Raw genomic sequence first — 19,844 nt, forward strand, 5'->3', positions numbered from 1 at the left:
GTAGAGCCTCACCTAAAGCGGCTTTCAATGCCTGTTTGACGTGACCGTCCTTTAGGGAGTCCGTGTTGAGCCGAACCTGCGTGTTAACTCCGTCCCCTTTGGCGCGGGGACGGGCGATTCTGCAACGAATCACTAAGCCAACTAAATAGTGATCGGAATCGATGTTGCCCCCTCGATACGTTCTGACGTTCAACAAGCTTGTCGAGCTTGTCTTCGGCGTTTAATCAATCTAATTGGAACTGGCTCCAAGGGGGGGAACACCCACGTAGCTTTGTGGATGTCCCGACGCGCAAACTTGGTACTTCCCACAACCAGATTGTTTGCAGCTGCAAACTAGACCAATCTATTACGGTTGTCAGTACTGCGCTCATGTAGACTGTGACTTCCAATGCATTGGTGGTACATTGGCTCCCTACCGACTTTTGCATTGAAGTCCCCCAGGATGATTTTAGCATCATGTCTGGAGCCTGATTGGCCGGACTGGCCAATGATTTTTGCAAGGCGGCCGTAGAACAGGTCCTTGTCCTCGTCCTCCTTATCTTCGGCAGGGGCGTGAACGTTGATGAGGCTGATGATGAAGAATCTGCCTCGCATGCGTATACCCTATCATTAATAGCCTTGAAGCTGATGATCTCGGATTTCAGCCATAGGCCGACGGCTGTAGTAAATGTCGTAGCGGTTACTGCCATGCCCACACACCGTTCCCTAGCCAACGGATCTCTTGCAGAGCTACGAGGTCCATGTTCAGTGTGGCTAGGGCGTCATCTAGTTGCTTCAAGGCTCCGGCTCTGCAGAGAGTGCATAACTTATTCTAGTCGAAAGATATTCCAGGTGTGATATCCATTTCACCATACATAATACATTAGTACCGTATTCAATATTCACCCCAGATAAAGCTTTCACAATATTTATTGAGCCGCTCGTCACTGAGGGTCCTCGCTTCAGAAGCAGCACATGAAATAATCTGGTGCACAGCGTGCCACCGATATCTGTATCCTGGCACAGTTCCATATACGCTCGCAACGGCAGCGAGATTTAAAGTTTCGATACTTGTGCCGCCGGACCTTCGAGGCCAGCGATTCAGCCGAAGTTTGCGCATTTACGCCCTGGTCCGCTCGAGAGGTGGAACGAATTTTACTCCTTTTGGCGTAACCGACAACGGTTTTGTCACCGTTTGTCAGTGGCCGATCCGTTTTGCTCCGGTCGCCGTAGAGCAGTAGTTCGTTTTGGCGCCCATCGGTACGCACTGTTTGTTGGCTTTTGCGTTCACGCGTTTTGTTGCCGGTGGACGTGGAGTTACCGACGATCGATAGTTTGATGAATTTATTCTCAACCATCATCCCATGCTCAAGTGCTCGGCCACTTTCGTTCGCTAGCTTGGTGTGCAGTAGCTCGGTAGACATAGAGCTGTTGGCCGTTGTTAGTATTGGTTTGATCTGAACGAGTGTTACGCTTCCGGTGGTTCCATTTGATGGGAAGGCACGGTTGCCATCGTTAAGATTGACAATTTTAAACTGCCCCGTAATCGGTTGAACTATGCTCAGGAGAAGGAGGAGAAGGTAGATGGGTATCCATACCAATTGTAACCTAAAAATATAAGAATGTTATACTTTATTTATTTATTTATTTTTTCTACTTGTGTCTCCACTGTAGCTGATGCGTTGCCCATCTGAACAAACCAAAACCGCACTGCACTTTTTACACCTGTGCGAAAACATTTCCAAAGTGCGAATGTGAGTGCAAACTATAATATTGTGCAGCGCACCAAAATATCCAATGTTGGAAGCAATGGGCAAACAACGGCGTGAAAAGCGGCTGATAAATGGTAACAGTGATCAATATTTACAATCCACTGTTTGGCCAGGGCTTATAATATAAGCAAATAGTGCCGAACCGTGTGTACGCCGGCTGTTAGCATCCTCATGTCAGCTCCCAAAAACATGTAATTGCTGATGACGTACATAACCAGTGCACAGTGCACTTTCCGTATGCCGCAAGCATATCCATCCTTCCTGGATGGATACTGGAAGTTACGATCCTATCTCGCCACCATTAAGCGCAACCTGTTTTAAAGGTAATAACATCCTGACCTTTTTGTAAATCTCGGCTCCTCCACGACACTTCTGCTTCGCAAGTAACGCAACTAATCTTGATCGACAACCTCACATATCGCCCATACGACCGTTTAAAATAATAACGTAATGGATATGCGAATGCTGCTGGCCTTGCGGACAAGCTCCTACAGTGCTTACCACAACTATACGAACTCTTATAAAAGGATTTTGATACTCGATATTTACCTAATTCACATCTTATTGCACATCTTATTTACACCTGTACACACGGTTTATCAGTTGATAGGGCAATAGCATCCATTTTGATGGTACGCTCCTTAGATGAAATGGCAAACAAAGCTAGTTGATATGGAACCGGTAAAAAGGTAAAAGATACCCTGTAAAAGGTATTTGATTTCCCTGTCATACGAAGCCGTTTCCATGTCAACTAGCTTTGTTTGCCATTTCATCGAAGGAGCTTGCCATAAAAATGGATGATATTGCTTTATCAAATGAAAACCCCAGTAAAGTAACAGTCGAATCGCTCACCATTTGCTTTCTACCACACACCGGTTGCTTCGATTTGCGTGCCATCACCATCGAGTGCACGACATCTCGGTCGAATCACATGCTGTTAGTATGGGATCACGTGCCGGCATCCATGGTTGTTTCTTGACGCTAAAATTCACGGATAATTTTTAATACTAATATAGGCCTATTACACGTGGTAATTTTGGTTGCAATAATTCCAGAATTTCGTTGTAAAAAGCGATTTTACAGGAGTTAGCATAGAGAAGAAAAATGAATTCGGCTCGACCTATTTACTTTCTGTCACTATGGACGAGTAGAATTATCCCATCGCTGCTATCGCACGTGGAGCCACGGATTTTATGTCAGAAACGGAGGGGATAAGAAATGTTGATAGTGGATAGTGTTACCACCAAGCCTACCACCAGTAATAGGCCTGTACAGGAGCAATCAATAATCCATGTATAGAGTCAACAATAAGACAATAGAATAAAACCACTTGATGTTTTAAAATCGTAAAATTGAAGTTATGGTATCAATTTCGACTTCGTTTTGTATGCAAAATATAGTTTCAGATATTGGCAAAATGTTTCCATCATTGGATCAAATGAGATATCGATTTTAAGTATATATTTGTTACTCTAATAAAAGTATGACCAAAACATATATATATATTTTTTATTCATAAAGAACGGCCTGGCCGTATTGCGTGACCAAAACATACTATACAAAAAAATAAGTCAATTCTTGAGCTTAAAAATCGAATGATTTTTTATAGTTTTGGGCATCCACTCTTTCTATTTTAATCCTTCAAATTGCCTAGCTTTGTTATCAACAAGGTTTGCTTTTTTGGAGTCACAATTTTTTAACTTAATTTAAGTTTATCTTCTCAATTATTTGTGATTTCTTGTAAAAAAAAACTTTAAAATGGCAATAAAAACTTAAGATATTGAGGATGCTTTTGCCAAAGTTTTGTTTGATTTTACATAGTAGAAATATCGAAAGCAGTCGTTTGAAAATCGGGTATGGAAGTGGTTTTACTCTATTGTCCGTCACTGTTTACCGGCACGTGGTTCCATGGTCACGGCATGTGACTCGGTCGTCACGTGGCGCATTCCAAAATTCCATTTTCCAAAATGTACAAAGTAAACCTTTATCTTGCAGCTGTTTTCGGCATCCTTTCCTCTTCTTCTTGGACCATTTTGCACGGATACTTAGCCATTGTCTGGCTTACTAACTCTAACTAGACTTTTCTACTTTCCATTATTACATGGAAACGGACGGTCCGGACGGTGAAGATTGAACCCCTGTCCTGTCGTGTGAAGACCGGTGACCCTAGCCAGTCCATTTCTGACATTCTGTGACTTGATTTTACTCGCAGCAAGGTAGTCACAGTCCAGCGTACGGCGAGGCGGTGCGGATGGGATTTGATCCCCGGTTCTGCTCGTGTGGAGACCACTACCGTTATCACCTCAGCCACCAGACCGCAACCTTCAAAAACTCTTCTTCATTTTATTATTCAGATAAATTACACTTCCATGAAGCAATTGCACTAATAATATTCGGATTTTGTTTTTGTTCCAACTCTGCACGAACATTTCGATCGATGTAAATAAACCTCCCTTTTTGAAATAGCTACACTGCCGCTAATTGTCATAGTTGACCGATCGTCCATTAGCTTGTGCTATGTGCTCCAAACAAAGTGTTCACATAGTTGTGGCAAGGACTGTAGAAGGAGTCGTATCGGATTGAAACATGAACAATTCCGTAGCATAAGGATGTAAATTATCGTTCGAGGTTTATGTGTGCACAAGCTCAACATTCTTAAGCCCACCCGTCCCGTGGTACATGGTCAGTCAATGATCTTTCCGTGTGTTCCCGCTCGCGACGGGCTGTGATCAGCGGTGTGCAACGTAACTCCACCGAGGCGCACCGAGAGTTCGGGTTTCAACGGGCAAGTCGGTTTGTTCTGCAACTGATGTTTAACATCAGAACATATCATTTTTCACTTATTTCCAGCTTATTTCACTCATATTACGATCACTGCTCACTAACCGCCAAAATACTCACCTCACCCACTGCATTTTGTTGGTGTTCGATGCTTAATTTGGGTTTCACAACAATATTTTAAACACTCACTCCTGCAGACACTCCAGCTCCCGGAGCACACGCGCGAAACCTGTTGATCAACAACACTCGATGCGAATCGACACTCGGGAGTTTTCCGGGTTTGGCATCACCAGCAGCGCTCTCCTCAATTACCCAAGATCGTTCAGCATACTTTCGTACTTGACTCGACTCGACAAACGCACCGGTTCGAGGCACCTGGCACGCGAAAAAGCGCGTACGGAATGATCGACGAGACAGCGGCAGCGCAGCACGTGCTATCGGCGCTATAAACGGGCTGCCAATGAAATGAGCTACGCGCAACTGTTTTGGGAGGCCTTTTGTGTTTCCACACTTTTGTTTTTCGCTCTGCACTGTGCACGCTCATTCTTTGCTTCATTCAGGCAACATTTTGCGTAGCTTTTAGGTGCGTTTTTCTTCCTTTTTTGTTTTACACACTCCGTTTTACGAACGATCCGTGGCTCCATCTTCCCTATCTTTCGGCTCGGCTGATCGGCTGGCTGGCTGGCTGGCTGGCTGGATCGCTGGTCGGTTGGTTGGTTCTGGAAGCAGTAGATCAGCAGCAAGCAGCTTCAGCTATTCTTACTCCTTCCGTTGCCCATGCGAGCCCACTCATTTACTCTTATTATCGCGTTTTATTGTGCCCTTATCCTGTCTACCGTCGTTCGTCAGCGCGAAACGGTATGGTTTATTTCCAGCTCGGCCTGCCATAAAACGTTCCACCGGCTTAGCTTCCCCAGGTAGATGGAAAAGATTTTTTGGCAATGTGTTCAAACCGGTCAACCCATTTATCACACACAGCCAGCGCACGCAAGCATCAATGTCTTCTAGCGCGTTGGCGAGCTTAAAGCTTGTACGTACGAACACAAACGAGGAGCACCCAAAAATAGACCCAATTTATCTTTATAAGCTTTTGTGTGTGTGTGTGTGTGTGTTTTTTTTTTTGTTTAGGAAAAGATTGTTACAATAAAATGAAATACATTTGATTTACACTTTTCACATTCCAAGCCATAAAGTGTGTGAATTTTGTCGCACAACTTTGCCTAGGTCATTGAATCTTAAATCAACACCCTGACATTGAGCGGACCGTTTGAATGGTGACCACGAAAAACAAAGAACCTCTAAGCAACTGTTTCGCGTGGGAAACAGCCATGCCATTTGTTGTTGTTTTTCATTCTAATTGGTGCTACTTGAGCTTCCGATAGAATATGTCACCCGCTATATGATGGTAAATAAATGCAATTTTAAGTCGATTCGTGCTGCTAACCATGCATCAGAAAGTGCAAATTAATTATAGAGCAAATATCGATGGTTCATTATATCCCATTCCCATGTGCCTTCTGTAAATACGGATAGTACATCGACGTCTCTATGGATGCACTGCAGGGAAATGTACCATAGACACGAGGAACGACATTCATTCACATCCTGGTTAAGTAGAAGGCTCTTCTCGCTAAAATACCAAAGGCTTAAAACATTCATGCAATTGTCGAAGAAGATCCTCCACCTATCGATCATCTTCCTCGATCGCGATGTGGGACGCGATTTAGCGATCTCAGAGCAAGATCAGAGCAAGCGATGCCTTTCGCATTAAACATTAATTAAACTGCAAAATCAATCCGTTTGATCCGTTTGACGATGCTTTATAGCCAGCTACTGCAACCACACTGAGCTCAGTATTTTCTAGTCTTTTTTCACTTGGAAGTGTACTCTTTACGTGGAGCAGATGTTGGCTAATCCTCCCAAGTGGCATACCCATGCTGAAACGATTGTTAAGCGAGGAAATTGAAGAATCCGAATAACAAAATTCATTACTTCAGTGTTGACAGCTTTAATACTTTTTCACATGGAACCCAAGCGCCACAAATTGCTCAAACGACTTCCGGACGGGGTCGTTTAGACTAAAGCTTGACTCTAAACGGAATGTAAAACGACCACGTTTAGCAGGGGTTAAAAGACTGAGCTTTCAGGTTTGTGAAACAGATAAGAGCTTACAAGCTCATCACAGAAGCGAAAAAGCTACATACAATGCGCGTTCGCCAGTTTTTCTCTTAACTTTGGACTTTGCTCAAGAACCTTTGAAGTGTGTGGAAGGGGAGAGATACTTTTTTGTTCTCTATGGCTTTTAGTTGTGGATTTGTTCCAGAGGCACTCGTTTGCTAGCTCGAAGCGATACAACTAGGGCTGTGATGCCGTGTGATACGTCCAATGACAGGAGCGTAGAAAATAGTGCGAAGCAAAACGTTTGAGAGTGTTCAGAACCCTCTTCGTACCGTTGTTAAAAGTGATTTGCGCATATTGTAGATCTCTTCGTCAAAACCTCCGTTCTGATGGGAATTGAGAAAAACTTCTTTTTTTCATGCGTGTGCGATCGGAAACATGTTTCAAGGACACACACACAAAAACATACATGCACAAACGCCCAAAGGCTCAAACTCGCGCGCACACACATGTGCGAAGGATGGACGCGCGCAGTCACCCATTATGCAAGCACACACTCAAGAGCGAGCGCGTGCTCGATCGTGCATGCCCACACTCGCATACCTCGATATGAACGAAAAAAAAAACTCTCATGCCAAGACGATTGCTTCTTGCAAATCTGCATGTAAACCAAGGTATATGAATATAGCAGAGAGAGTTGTTTAGAGCAAATTGACATTTCTCAACCTGACATGATAGTTGTTTGGTCAGCGAGGGGAAGGGTATTGAAAAGAGTGGTAAAAGCGTCGAAGGAGGTGCTGGTGGTGGTATCGCTAGCGATTTTTTGACGAAAAATGTAACCAAATATTTTCAGTCCTCTGTAGGACAACATTTGATATGCGAAGGTGACCCATAAACTAGCGAAATTACTCAAGGGACTGAGAATCGAGGCTGTTTGTCCATGTTGGTAACCCCATACCATATAATTTTGTAAACAAAGTCTGACATATCTCGACTAAAATGGTGCTCTGTCAAATCGACAAAAATTCACCAGAAACAATCTCGATCATTTAGCTATTCGATAGTGAAAAAGCGCCATCTACTGAGCGCATCACTGAAGCTTTGAAACTTTAATTTTTTTCAGTTTATGTCTCTGGGATATCGAAAGGACGCCATCTAGAGAAGACACCTCTGAACCTCAGAATCTTGATTTTTTTTATATAGACTTTTTGACTCGGGAATAACGAGAGGACGCCATCTAGTGATCAAATCACTGAAGCTCTGAAACTTTTTTCTTATATGGACATTCTGTTTTCCAGTCGTTTAAGCATAATTCGTGGCGCTTGGGAAGGAATGATAAGAAATTTTGTTCGAACCGTTTCCCCAGAGAAAGGACTGAAGTCTTCTTTCTCGAATTAGCGACCTATTTGACCCTAGAATAATTATACTGCAAGCTTGTAAGATATTCTTTAAAAAAGTCCTTGATTTTGGTAGAATGGTCGGTCGGGTCGGGGTGGGATTCGATACCTGTCCCCGTCATGTGATGGACCGGCGCTAACTCAGCCACTGGACCGTCCCACACGGATACATAGCCAATCCACTAATCGTGTATAGGACCGCCTAATCCTAAGCAATTTGTTAAACCAACAAGGGCAAGAAAAACTTGTACAAATGTACGGCAAGTAAACAAATCTGTGTTTGCCTTTTTTGCGCTGGAATAACCAACGTAGGAAAAGGAGTGACCAGTCGGAGCACTTGTACAGCGTCGGTAAAAATACATGGCCTGTGGCCAAATCATACGCTAATTTTCGATGAGCTAAAAATGGTGCATGCGATCGTGCTTTGATGACCTTCAAAAGTGTGTGCCTGGTAGACAGGAAAAAGGATTACGATTTTCCCAACGTAACACACGAGTGAGACAGTTAAACGCATTTCTAAATTATGCAAACATTGACGTACTAAAAGCTATTTAAAAGAATTGTGAATGTTTTAACACAAAATTCCAAAACCGTAATTTTCCGATCACCGATACCCCCAATTCTGGAGTTGGACACTCCTGCAGTTTGTGTCTTTCGGTTGGACGCATAGCACCACACACATACATTCACACACTTACCGACTTTACGCACGCCGTGAAATCAGCTGCCTCTCGCGGACATATGGAGCCGCTGCGTCGTGTTTAGCATTCAGTTCGTAGGACGGTAGCGGTGGATTCAGTGTTCGGCATCGCTGTATCGAAGAAATAAACATCCGTCTGGTGCCTCGTCGGGCTGTTGTTCAACGCAACGCAATTTTGCTAATGGTAATAAACTGCTGTCGCTGCCTAGCTGAAACGTGTGTTTTTGATGACTTTTCGCGAAAAGAACTGTTCGTCCATCGAAGTGAGCCGCTTTCCTCTTTTTAAGTGCACAACACGATAAACAATGCATAGTTGACATACCGGTGTAAAAGGTGTTGGTACGCGACTACTTTGTCAGATAATTCATCGTTCAGACAAACGAGCGTTCAAGTGTGCTGTGACGTGTTGCATTTTTCGGTTCGGTTGTTTTCTTGAGCATCGAGTATCAGTGGGTCGATGATCGAATGGGTTCTTTAGTATATTGCGTAATACGCGTGAAAGCCATCCGTCTTTATTCGGGACCGGGTGGCCGATCGAGCGCGCATCGCGCCATGGTCTAGTAAAAGATACGGTCGGGAGAAAAACTGCTGCTGCTGTTGATGCTGTTGCTATTGCTGCTGCTCCTGCTGGTGATGGTGTTAGTGTTGGCGATGAGAGTGCAGTGGCAATCACACGGCAGTCAAAGGGTTTCGCACCGCACGCCGCGAAGAGATTTTGATGTGCTTCTGCTCGTTCGTATTGCTAGGAGATGTATGTGCAGGAAGGTCCAACCAATGCAGTAACGCTCTGGTGCTCGGCTGCCTGGCTCATTAAGTTGGTACAGGCAGCAGAAAGAAACCAGTTGACCCCAATGCTTCGCCGTTTCAATGTCACACTCCACCAAGGTGCACAGTACTAATGTTGGCCACCTTTCTCCCTCGTGGCAGCGATTTCTGCCGGGCGGTGATTCGCGTTTCTATGTGATGCGTGTAAACATTTGCCCTGATAATACACCGCTCGGCGTAGAGATACGCACATAGCGTTCAATCGAATCCCCGTAGTAGAGCTTCCAACGAGTGTAGCCTTTAAAACAGCAAAAAGCTGCACTTTGGATTATTTAACTTCTGCCATGGTAGTTTTGTTTACCTTTGTGACTGACCCATCGCCACGCGATTAGACCTGCCGCCAGAGGGGATATGACCTTCGATCGAACGGTTGTCAAATGGGAGGTTATTTTTTAAGATTTACACTACTACACCAGCGAACAGCACGTGTGCGTATGGAGAGTTCAACGTCCACGTCGCGAAATAAAGTAGGAGACTCACAACAGGTTTTTAACGCACGGCTATGTGATTTGTGATGGATGCGTGCCGTGCAGATAATATGGTACCCGTGTCTTTGATGGAGCTAATCGTGAACTTGAAAGTTAATACGAAGAAAATGGTAGCATGCAGCATTTTGAACGGAAATTTAAGGAAAATTTTAAAGTAAGGGCACAACACGAAGCATCTAACGTGCGTCTTCTGATTCAGAGTTAACTTTCTTCAATCAAACTGGATACAAGACAGAATTGGTACCATTCTTATTATATTATTTGTTGCTTGTTTTGTGACTAAAACACCGAACTGCTAAATGTTTGTCTACTACGGCGATATTTAAGTGAGACTAAGAAAAATGGCAGTTCGATTCAAATAAATTAAACCTGATCAAAGCATCCATGGAAGGGATAGTATTGGCTGCCTTGCCAACCGAAAATCAAAAGTAATAAAATGGCAATAAAGTTTCTAGCTATTATGAGTTATCATCGGGCAAATGAAGGTTATGTGCCTCCGGTGTGCGGTGGGGACAATATTGTAACATAGCGAAGAGAAGGAAAGGCTGCAACTAACATGAAGTGATGGCTGCATCAGACGAAATGGATGGTTCACACACAGTTTTCCTTCTGCCACTCATAGTAGTCGTACACACCAGTGGTGATCAATGTACAACATGTGTGTGTGTGTGTGTCATTGATAACGATTGAAATCCGTAACTGTTTTTCAATTCGAAATTCAACCTATTTTTCTACCGTGCTGTCAGTAATGCTGTTGCTGCCTCGTGCCCCCCGCACGACCCCGCTTGTGCCGGCCAGGCATTGAGTTGACCGCCGTGTTTAATCATAACTAATCAATTTCAACTGATACTTTCAAGGCATTAATGCTGTTTATTTATGAAAGTAACACACCACCACGGTTCACCATCGTTATCACCACCAATCGTTGTCTCCGATTCGATCAATGATACAGTGCGTGCTGGTGCTGGTAGTGAGTGGCCAACGTTGTATGGACATAATCTTGAGCCTTTTTTTCTAATTTGCTACGATTTATCTGCAGCACTATTTGCACTTGATAGCAAACAGGGCAATGGCAAAAACACATGTGCGAGAGGGCACATAAACACAACAAAAAACTGAATGGCATTTGCTTAGCTCGAGTGCATGCATTGTAAACAATATGCTAGGTACTATTTTGACTAATTTCCAACAAACACATACACACTTCTTAACTTGCTACGATGCGGTGGTGAACAGCTCCTTCATGAGTAGCAAACCAGCATATCAACAAAACCACATGGCCGGGCACATTTGTCACGAGACCTTCATGTGCATGCGTCATTTGTATAAGTTGTGCAGTTTTTGTTACATTGATTGTATACAATTTATACCCTTAAAAGCGCTACTCTAGAGAAGCTCAAGATTGCATGTTGATAATCAGTGTCCCAGCACATTGTCCAACAGAGTTGTGTCTGACGCTTGGGTCTTACAAAATAGCGAAATTGTTATTAAAGCGGCTCAGCATTGATTACCTACGAATGCCCTAGGTTATCAACAGCACGAATAACAAAACAAGTACCATTTTGCACTTTGGAACTGTACCGAACGGCTAGGCTATTTTCTAATACATGTTCGTATTGAGCAGCTTCCCAAACTAGGCGGAGTTGATGAATAAAATCATAATTTTTTACCTCTTTCACGGGTGCACATTTCTTGACCACTTCTCCATTTTAATGTTAGGCTAACTAAGCAAAAATATACTTTTATGTAACACCTCTAATGTGTCAAATGGCCTAGTCGATAACATACGGCTTAGTAAAACGCGTGATCTGGGATCAATTATCGATAGTACGTCCTGTCTCGATCCCCTCGAGACGATTTGTTTCTAAGCCTGTCAATTGTCCCGTATTCTCTTATCGCTGAATTGTTTATTATCGCTTATCGCTATTTTGGGCTGGCCTAGTGGCATTATGTTTGTGGCACCAGCTGCTAATATGACGGATCCAAGATCGAATCCTAGTCGAGCCCTTTCCTCCGTATGCATGACTAGCCTTCAAAGCTGCGGGTGGTTAAGTCCAGTCAAAGAATTGAGAGATTGCAGGTAAAAAAAAAGAAGAATCTTGCTTATTTGGCTTATATAAAATGCATGACTTTGCATATCTTAATGTGCATCTTTTTACAATCCAATTGCTCGTTATCAGTTTCTTAATCATGAAGAGTGTTAGGTTTTAAAAAGGCCGCTTTTTAGTGTAAGGCCATTTGCCCATACACCCAAACCTTTTTGCCTCACAAAGTTAGGCATGCTTTAAACGGAATTTTTGACTATAGAGCTGCTCGTTTATTTATTGTTGTTTCCAAGATTCGCTTACGTCCTACCAATAAAGAACGCGTTGAGCCTTTTAACTGCGTTATCATACTCCGGAGTTTCTTTTGGTACCATTGGTGGTTTAGGAGGTTCGGGGACAACTTCTCCCACTACAGGCGCTAAATTGTAGTAGGTACGTTGCAATCCTCTGCCTCCACGAGCCAACATAAACAGCAGCTTCTCATGTTGCGATTCAATCTGCATTAACTCCAGAACTATCTCACATGATCTATGCCACTCTCCCCACTCACGGCGCAGCGCCGAACTATCAACGGCATCGTTAAATGGTTCCAACTGAGTTAAATGGTTCCAACATTTGAGTTGCGCCAAGCTACCGTAATGATAATCCATAGTAGCTATCCCATAACGCTTCTCCTCCTTTTTTCGGACAGATTTCGTATATAACCTCGTTTTTGGATTCCTATTCTCAACATGTTCTCACTACTGCTTTCGTTTCCCAATCACTTTTGATTTCTATTTCTCTCCTGCTTTCCCCCCATCCCTGTATCTTCCGCAAGATTTCGTAAATTCCACCAGTGTACTCCGAAAATTTCTTTTCAGCCTATTCTATAAAACCACGGCATATTATCGAACTGCTGTGTGTTTCGGTACCTACGATGTTTAAAATCTTTAGGGTGCGCTTCGGTTTTGAACCGGACTCGCTTTTCCGTATTTCTGTACCTTTATTTTGCTCAAACGTGCGCTTCGAGGTATTCTCTCCTCGGACTCACAACAAAATCTTTTGAATGGGCTTCGGTTTTTTTAACCGGGCTCGCTTTTTTTTCTTTTCACGGCGAGTTCTTACACGTGCGCTTCGAGAACTTATTTTCTCGGACTCGCAACCAATTTTCTTTTCGGTATATTTCATATCCCAATTCAGTGATTCGATCCTTCTAACCCAAATTTGGCCTTATCTCTGTTTCTTTGATAAGTATATTAACTTACTGTTCCATTAGCAAAATCACGGTTTTTTTTCAACTTATTTCATTTTCTTCTCATAACTTAACAACAATAAGTTGGTCATTTCAACCAAACACTTGATGAGCACTCTGGGTACGATCTGGGTACAAAATTTCTCACCTTGTTTTCTATTGTTCCTGCGTTCTTCCTCTCGATCCTACCGGCTGCGACAAATGTAGAGTTGCTCGTTTATTTATTCTTGTTTCCAGGATTCACGTACGCTCAAGTTCGCTAACACACTGCCGGTTTTCCCATTCTCTGCTTGGTCCTCCCGTTACCAATCTGTAACACACGTTACCTTTACTGCCCAGTTGACATTATTTGAATTAACCGTTATAGTGTAGTACTCTACATTGACTTTGATGTCGAGCAATCTGGCTGCCCAATGGTAATCATGCCGGTTGCTAACACGACGGGATAATTGATCATGCGCCAGAAGAACAAATTAATCAAAGAGAGCTATGAAGTTGTTTGTTCATGTTTTTTTTCTCATCCTTGCTATCTTTTTTTTTCTAGCGAAATAGTGATTTCGGAAGCACCGTCCACCATCATAAACACCGTTAGATAGATACGGCCGTTAGAAGGCAAAATGCAGCTATTTAGTTCCCAACTCGCCGTAGCCGGGCTGCGCCGAGCCAATCGGGCCCGGCTGTGGGCCATCAGCAAGAATGGGTTTGCCAGCCAGGTCGAGTACAAACCCATACGATCCGTGCTGGTTGCGAATCGAGGTGAAATTGCCATCCGCGTGTTTCGTGCCTGCACGGAGCTAGGCATTCGGTCGGTGGCCGTTTACTCCGAACAGGACAAAATGCACATGCACCGTCAGAAGGCGGACGAATCGTACATGGTGGGAAAGGGGCTGGCCCCAGTAGAAGCATACCTGAACATTCCGGAAATTATTCGCGTGTGCAAGGAAAATGATGTCGATGCTGTCCATCCTGGGTATGTAGGCACGCTTGTATCAGTGAACGCCTTTATCCTCACGCAATGCTCTATGTTGTTGTTTCAGTTACGGATTTTTGTCCGAACGATCTGACTTTGCCCAGGCCGTCATCGATGCAGGATTGCGGTTCATTGGACCTTCGCCAAAAGTTGTACAGCAGATGGGTGACAAGGTGGCCGCGCGTAAAGCTGCGATCGATGCGGGAGTTCCAATCGTACCCGGCACCGACGGACCGGTCACCACCAAAGAGGAGGCAGTCGAGTTTTGCCGCAAGCATGGTCTGCCCGTCATTTTCAAGGCTGCGTACGGTGGTGGTGGTCGTGGTATGCGCGTGGTGCGCAAGATGGACGAAGTGGAAGACAACTTCCTGCGTGCCAGCTCGGAGGCCAAGGCCGCCTTCGGCAACGGGGCAATGTTTATCGAAAAGTTCATCGAGCGTCCGCGCCACATCGAGGTACAGCTGCTTGGCGACAAGGCAGGAAACGTAGTACATCTCTACGAACGCGATTGCTCCGTGCAGCGACGTCACCAGAAGGTGGTCGAAATTGCGCCAGCACCACGCCTGCCCATCGAGGTGCGGGACAAAATGACAGAGTACGCCGTACGTTTGGCTCGTCACGTGGGCTATGAAAACGCCGGCACGGTCGAATTCCTGTGCGACGAATCGGGCAATTTTTACTTCATCGAAGTTAATGCCCGACTGCAGGTGGAGCACACCGTGACCGAAGAAATTACCGGCATTGATCTGGTACAGTCACAGATTCGTGTTGCGGAAGGTATGACCCTGCCGGAGCTTGGCTACACACAGGAAAACATTAAACCGCAAGGGTACGCCATTCAGTGCCGTGTTACGACGGAAGATCCGGCGAACGACTTCCAGCCAAACACGGGTCGCCTGGAGGTGTTCCGCTCCGGCGAAGGTATGGGCATTCGGCTGGACAGTGCGTCGGCGTACGCCGGTGCGATTATCTCACCGTACTACGATTCGCTGCTGGTGAAAGTTATCTCACATGCCTCCGATCTGCAGTCGTCTGCCGCCAAGATGAACCGTGCCCTGCGTGAGTTCCGTATCCGGGGCGTTAAAACCAACATTCCGTTCCTGCTCAATGTGCTTGAAAATCAAAAATTCCTCAACGGCGTGCTGGACACATACTTTATCGATGAACATCCACAGCTGTTCAGTTTTGCCAAGTCGAAAAACCGTGCCCAGAAGCTGCTAAATTACCTGGGGGAGGTGCTGGTAAATGGGCCGACCACGCCACTAGCAACGAAGCTAAAACCGGCCGAAGTGCAGCCACACGTGCCACAGCTGCCACTGGGTAGGTTGACTTTGTGGATCGTAAGCATTTAGCACCGCTACTACACTTTAGCCGTCGTTCGACAAGGATAGCAGTGTATCTTTGTTTTATGTTCTTTTGTCTGTTTTACACCTCTGTTTGTTGTGTCACTTATTTATGTACAGCTTTACCTAATCACCTAAACGAAATGTTTCTTTTTATATTTTCTTCTTTTTGCCATAACTTTTCTTCTTTCGTGTGCTGTTGATTTGTATTGTGTGTTGATTAACGACTGCGTGTGTAATACAATGAACGGCCATCTGCAATACAATCGGGTTGACAACACGACGACAACGACTGCAACAACTACATGACACGCTGATCGGTGTTGCTGCTTTCCAATTCCAATCCCAACCCAATTCCAATTGCCCCTTTTTGCTAATCTTCTCAACTCAACCCGCGCGCGTCGTGCCAATTTCCACTCACACACTTGCCGCAAAACCGAACGCACTCGCTCGTGGAAATGTGACATGTACACCCCGTAGACCTCTCACCGGAGGCACTGGCCGAGGAAGAAGAGGGTACAAGAAAAGGTACATTGTGGTACAACATCTCCCTTGTTCGCTTGCTGTTGAATGGAAAACAAACAGAAACAAAACTGTAACTAAGCTGTATAAGATGCTAATTGCCTGCAAGCACGACACAACACGAACACAACGACTCTTGCACAGTACAACAGTAAAATTCTGGGCTTAACATGTTACACACACACACACACACAAATACACAAACACACGAACAAATACATATGCTAAGCAAACTTAAACATTTAACTCTTTCGTCAGAAGCTACACTTTCTAACTAACATTTGCTTGAGTGCATGGGAGGCATACAAATGCGTGCAAGCACAAGTACTTAGGTCGATTACTTTCTTAAACGACTTAACCGAGTTCCTGGGTAGCACAGGCTGTTAACTAACCGCTTCAAGGCATTATCGGTTGATATAAACATAATATACGCTCTGCATGGACATGCGCATGGGCCTGTCTGATTTTACATAAATAATGCATCAACGCTCTTTGGCAATTGTACAAATAATTTCTATACCAAATTTGATCTATAGCCCAACAGTACAGCACAACACCCATTGTTTTATAATTCACAGTACAGTTAATGCATTTCGCCCAGCGCACACATTTCAATTTGCCCCATTTACACTGTATGGACACAGCATGGAAAGAGCTTTCATTTTTAATTTCAAACTTCATTCCTACCATTGCACGCGAACAACGTGAACGACGTCGATCTTAGGAGCGTGTATTAATTATGTACCAACAGTTACAGAGCCACCGCGTGGGTTCAAACAAATTTTGAAGGAGCAAGGCCCGGAAGGATTCGCCAAAGCGGTACGGCAGCAGAAAAGCCTGCTCCTGATGGACACAACGTTCCGCGATGCGCACCAATCGCTGCTGGCCACCCGTGTACGCACGCACGATCTGCTGAAGATTTCCCCGTTTGTGGCGCACAAGTTTAACAACCTGTACGCGCTCGAAAACTGGGGCGGTGCTACCTTCGACGTAGCGCTGCGCTTCCTGCACGAGTGTCCGTGGGAACGGTTGGAGGAAATGCGCAAGCAGATTCCCAACATTCCCTTCCAGATGCTGCTGCGCGGTGCGAACGCCGTCGGCTACACCAACTATCCGGACAATGTGGTGTACAAGTTCTGCGAGCTGTCGGTAAGAGAGCGGTGCGATATTTGCACGGAACGAACGGTCGTCCGGTCAGGAATAATTGTTTGGTGCGTAATTGTTTTTGGCCGTAGGTGCAATGTGGAATGGACATTTTCCGAGTGTTCGACTCGCTCAACTATCTGCCCAACCTGATCCTCGGTATGGAAGCGGCCGGCAATGCTGGCGGTGTGGTGGAAGCCGCCATCTCGTACACTGGCGACGTGAGCGATCCGAAGAAGACAAAGTATGATCTGAAATATTACACCAACCTGGCGGATGAGTTGGTCAAGGCCGGAACACACGTGCTCTGTATCAAGGATATGGCCGGGTTGCTGAAACCAAAGGCAGCACGGTAAGGGTCCGGTGAGTCGCGATAGCTTTCAATTGTTCTAAGTCATGTTTCTTCCCACTTTTTCGAACCAGGCTGCTCATTACGGCCATCCGCGAGAAACATCCCGATGTGCCGATTCACATTCACACACACGACACTTCCGGAGCGGGTGTGGCGTCGATGCTCGCGTGTGCCGAGGCCGGAGCAGATGTGGTGGACGTGGCGGTCGACTCCATGTCCGGCATGACCTCTCAGCCGAGCATGGGAGCGGTGGTTGCGTCGCTGCAGGGCACCAACCTCGACACCGGGCTAGGTTTGCCGGACATAAGCGAATATTCGGCCTATTGGGAGCAAACTCGTACGCTGTACGCGCCTTTCGAGTGCACCACCACGATGAAGTCGGGCAATGCCGATGTGTACATGAACGAAATTCCCGGTGGACAGTACACGAATCTGCAGTTCCAGGCGTACTCGCTGGGACTGGGAGACTTCTTTGAGGACGTCAAGAAGGCGTACCGCGAGGCCAACCTGCTGCTGGGCGACATCATTAAGGTTACGCCCTCGTCAAAGGTCGTCGGTGACCTGGCCCAGTTTATGGTGCAGAACCACCTGACGGCGGAACAGGTGCTGGATCGGGCGGAGGAACTGTCCTTCCCCAAGTCGGTTGTCGAGTTCCTGCAGGGAGCGATCGGTACACCGCACGGTGGATTCCCGGAACCGCTGCGATCGCGTGTGCTTAAGGACATGCCACGCATCGAGGGACGACCCGGTGCACAGCTGGCGCCGCTCGACTTCGATGCGCTCAAAAAATCACTGCAGGAATCTCATCCCGACGTGCAGGACCGGGACGTCATGTCGGCCGCACTCTATCCTCAAGTTACGAACGATTTCCTCAACTTCCGCGATACGTTCGGCCCGGTGGACAAGCTAAACACGCGCGTCTTCCTCACCGGTCCGAAGGTAGGTGAGGAGTTCGAGGTCACCATCGAGAAGGGCAAAACGCTCGGCTTCAAGACGCTAGCAATGGCCGAGGATCTTACCGTCAACGGTGAGCGTGAGGTGTTCTTCGAGCTTAACGGCCAGCTGCGGTCGGTGCTGATTCGCGACAAGGAAGCGGTCAAGGAGCTGCACATTCATCCCAAGGCAACGAAGGGCAACAAGAATGAAGTCGGTGCACCGATGCCGGGATCCGTAATTGGTAAGCATTTCACTGTTTTTTTCCATGCACGTTTCGAACAGTTTCTCTAACGCACATTTCACTGTTTTTTTTTTTAACAGAAATTAAGGTGAAGGTGGGAGATCACGTCGAGAAGGGACAGCCGCTGGTGGTACTGTCGGCAATGAAGATGGAAATGGTCGTGCAGTCGCCCCGAGCAGGTGTTGTGAAGACGCTGGACATTAGCAGCGGCATGAAGCTGGAGGGAGAAGACTTGCTGCTGACGTTGGAATGAGCCACAGTACGGCATGATCCTCCTAATGCCTTAGAATCGCCACTTGCTGTGCTGTTTGGGTCAGCATCCATGAAGCTGTATGTACTTTAACGATACGATGTGTTCAGCGACAACGTATAATGGTTTTATACAGGTTAGCTTACACAAAACCCATCGAACCAGTGAATGAGATCCATCCAGCTTTATGGTTAAATCATTTCCGTGATGATACTGCCTTCGATTCGAAACAATCTGTTCGTGCATCGTGCTCTGTGAGAACTGCATACTCGAGATAACACCTACACACCTTTAGACCTACATCATTCGAGCCTAGCTCCTCTGACCATTAGCTGTTGTTGTTGTTGTCGTTTTTTTTTTATAAACAGAAACACACTCCCCCATGTATCGTCAAAACTGTAGCTGTTGATAGATTCTGTTTTTATTTTGTTACTTATTTTAGCTCTATGAGATTTTTCCTTTTTTTTTTTTGTTTTGGTTGGGGGTGGGGATTGCAATAATAAAAAGCTTTATATAAAATGAACAACTAGCGTGCGAAGATGCGTCACGGAGGATGTTTATCACTTTCCTACAGCTCACCGAAACATACAACGAAGATGTTGCATGCCATCAAGAGAACGTACGTTACGTACACATGTAAAAGTGTCTCCAGCACTTCCTGTATGTAGAAGCTGTGTGTAGCAAAGGCAGCAGACTCACCAATTCTACAGACATACACATCACACACAGGGTAAGATAGCATCGTGCGACA

The 19,844-nt window shown here is 45.5% G+C and overlaps 2 protein-coding genes across 4 annotated transcripts; one reads left to right on the forward strand and one right to left on the reverse strand.

Annotated features, from left to right (window-relative positions):
- Nucleotides 1-893: 893 nt before the first annotated feature.
- Nucleotides 894-9,924, reverse strand: LOC118512396. Of its 2 annotated transcripts, XM_036056778.1 has the most exons (3): nucleotides 8,746-8,866; nucleotides 4,653-6,469; nucleotides 894-1,587 (listed from the first exon to the last, which is right to left on the reverse strand). In XM_036056778.1, the coding sequence occupies exons 2-3, from the start codon at nucleotides 4,664-4,666 to the stop codon at nucleotides 942-944; spliced, it is 660 nt and encodes a 219-aa protein (XP_035912671.1). In that variant the 5' UTR covers nucleotides 4,667-6,469; nucleotides 8,746-8,866; the 3' UTR covers nucleotides 894-941. The 2 variants fall into 2 exon arrangements, with proteins under 2 accessions (XP_035912671.1, XP_035912670.1); XM_036056777.1 differs by lacking the exons at nucleotides 4,653-6,469; nucleotides 8,746-8,866 and adding an exon at nucleotides 9,874-9,924.
- LOC118512394 (pyruvate carboxylase, mitochondrial) lies at nucleotides 8,789-19,616 on the forward strand. 2 transcript variants are annotated; one of them, XM_036056773.1, is made up of 8 exons: nucleotides 8,789-8,931; nucleotides 13,881-14,306; nucleotides 14,374-15,626; nucleotides 16,130-16,177; nucleotides 16,923-17,320; nucleotides 17,407-17,666; nucleotides 17,738-18,843; nucleotides 18,924-19,616. In XM_036056773.1, the coding sequence occupies exons 2-8, from the start codon at nucleotides 13,954-13,956 to the stop codon at nucleotides 19,094-19,096; spliced, it is 3,591 nt and encodes a 1,196-aa protein (XP_035912666.1). In that variant the 5' UTR covers nucleotides 8,789-8,931; nucleotides 13,881-13,953; the 3' UTR covers nucleotides 19,097-19,616. The 2 variants fall into 2 exon arrangements, with proteins under 2 accessions (XP_035912666.1, XP_035912667.1); XM_036056774.1 differs by lacking the exon at nucleotides 16,130-16,177 and having other exon boundaries at nucleotides 8,791-8,931.
- Nucleotides 19,617-19,844: the final 228 nt, after the last annotated feature.

The sequence above is a fragment of the Anopheles stephensi genome, chromosome 3 (assembly GCF_013141755.1).
Source record: "Anopheles stephensi strain Indian chromosome 3, UCI_ANSTEP_V1.0, whole genome shotgun sequence".
Lineage (NCBI taxonomy): Eukaryota > Metazoa > Arthropoda > Insecta > Diptera > Culicidae > Anopheles > Anopheles stephensi.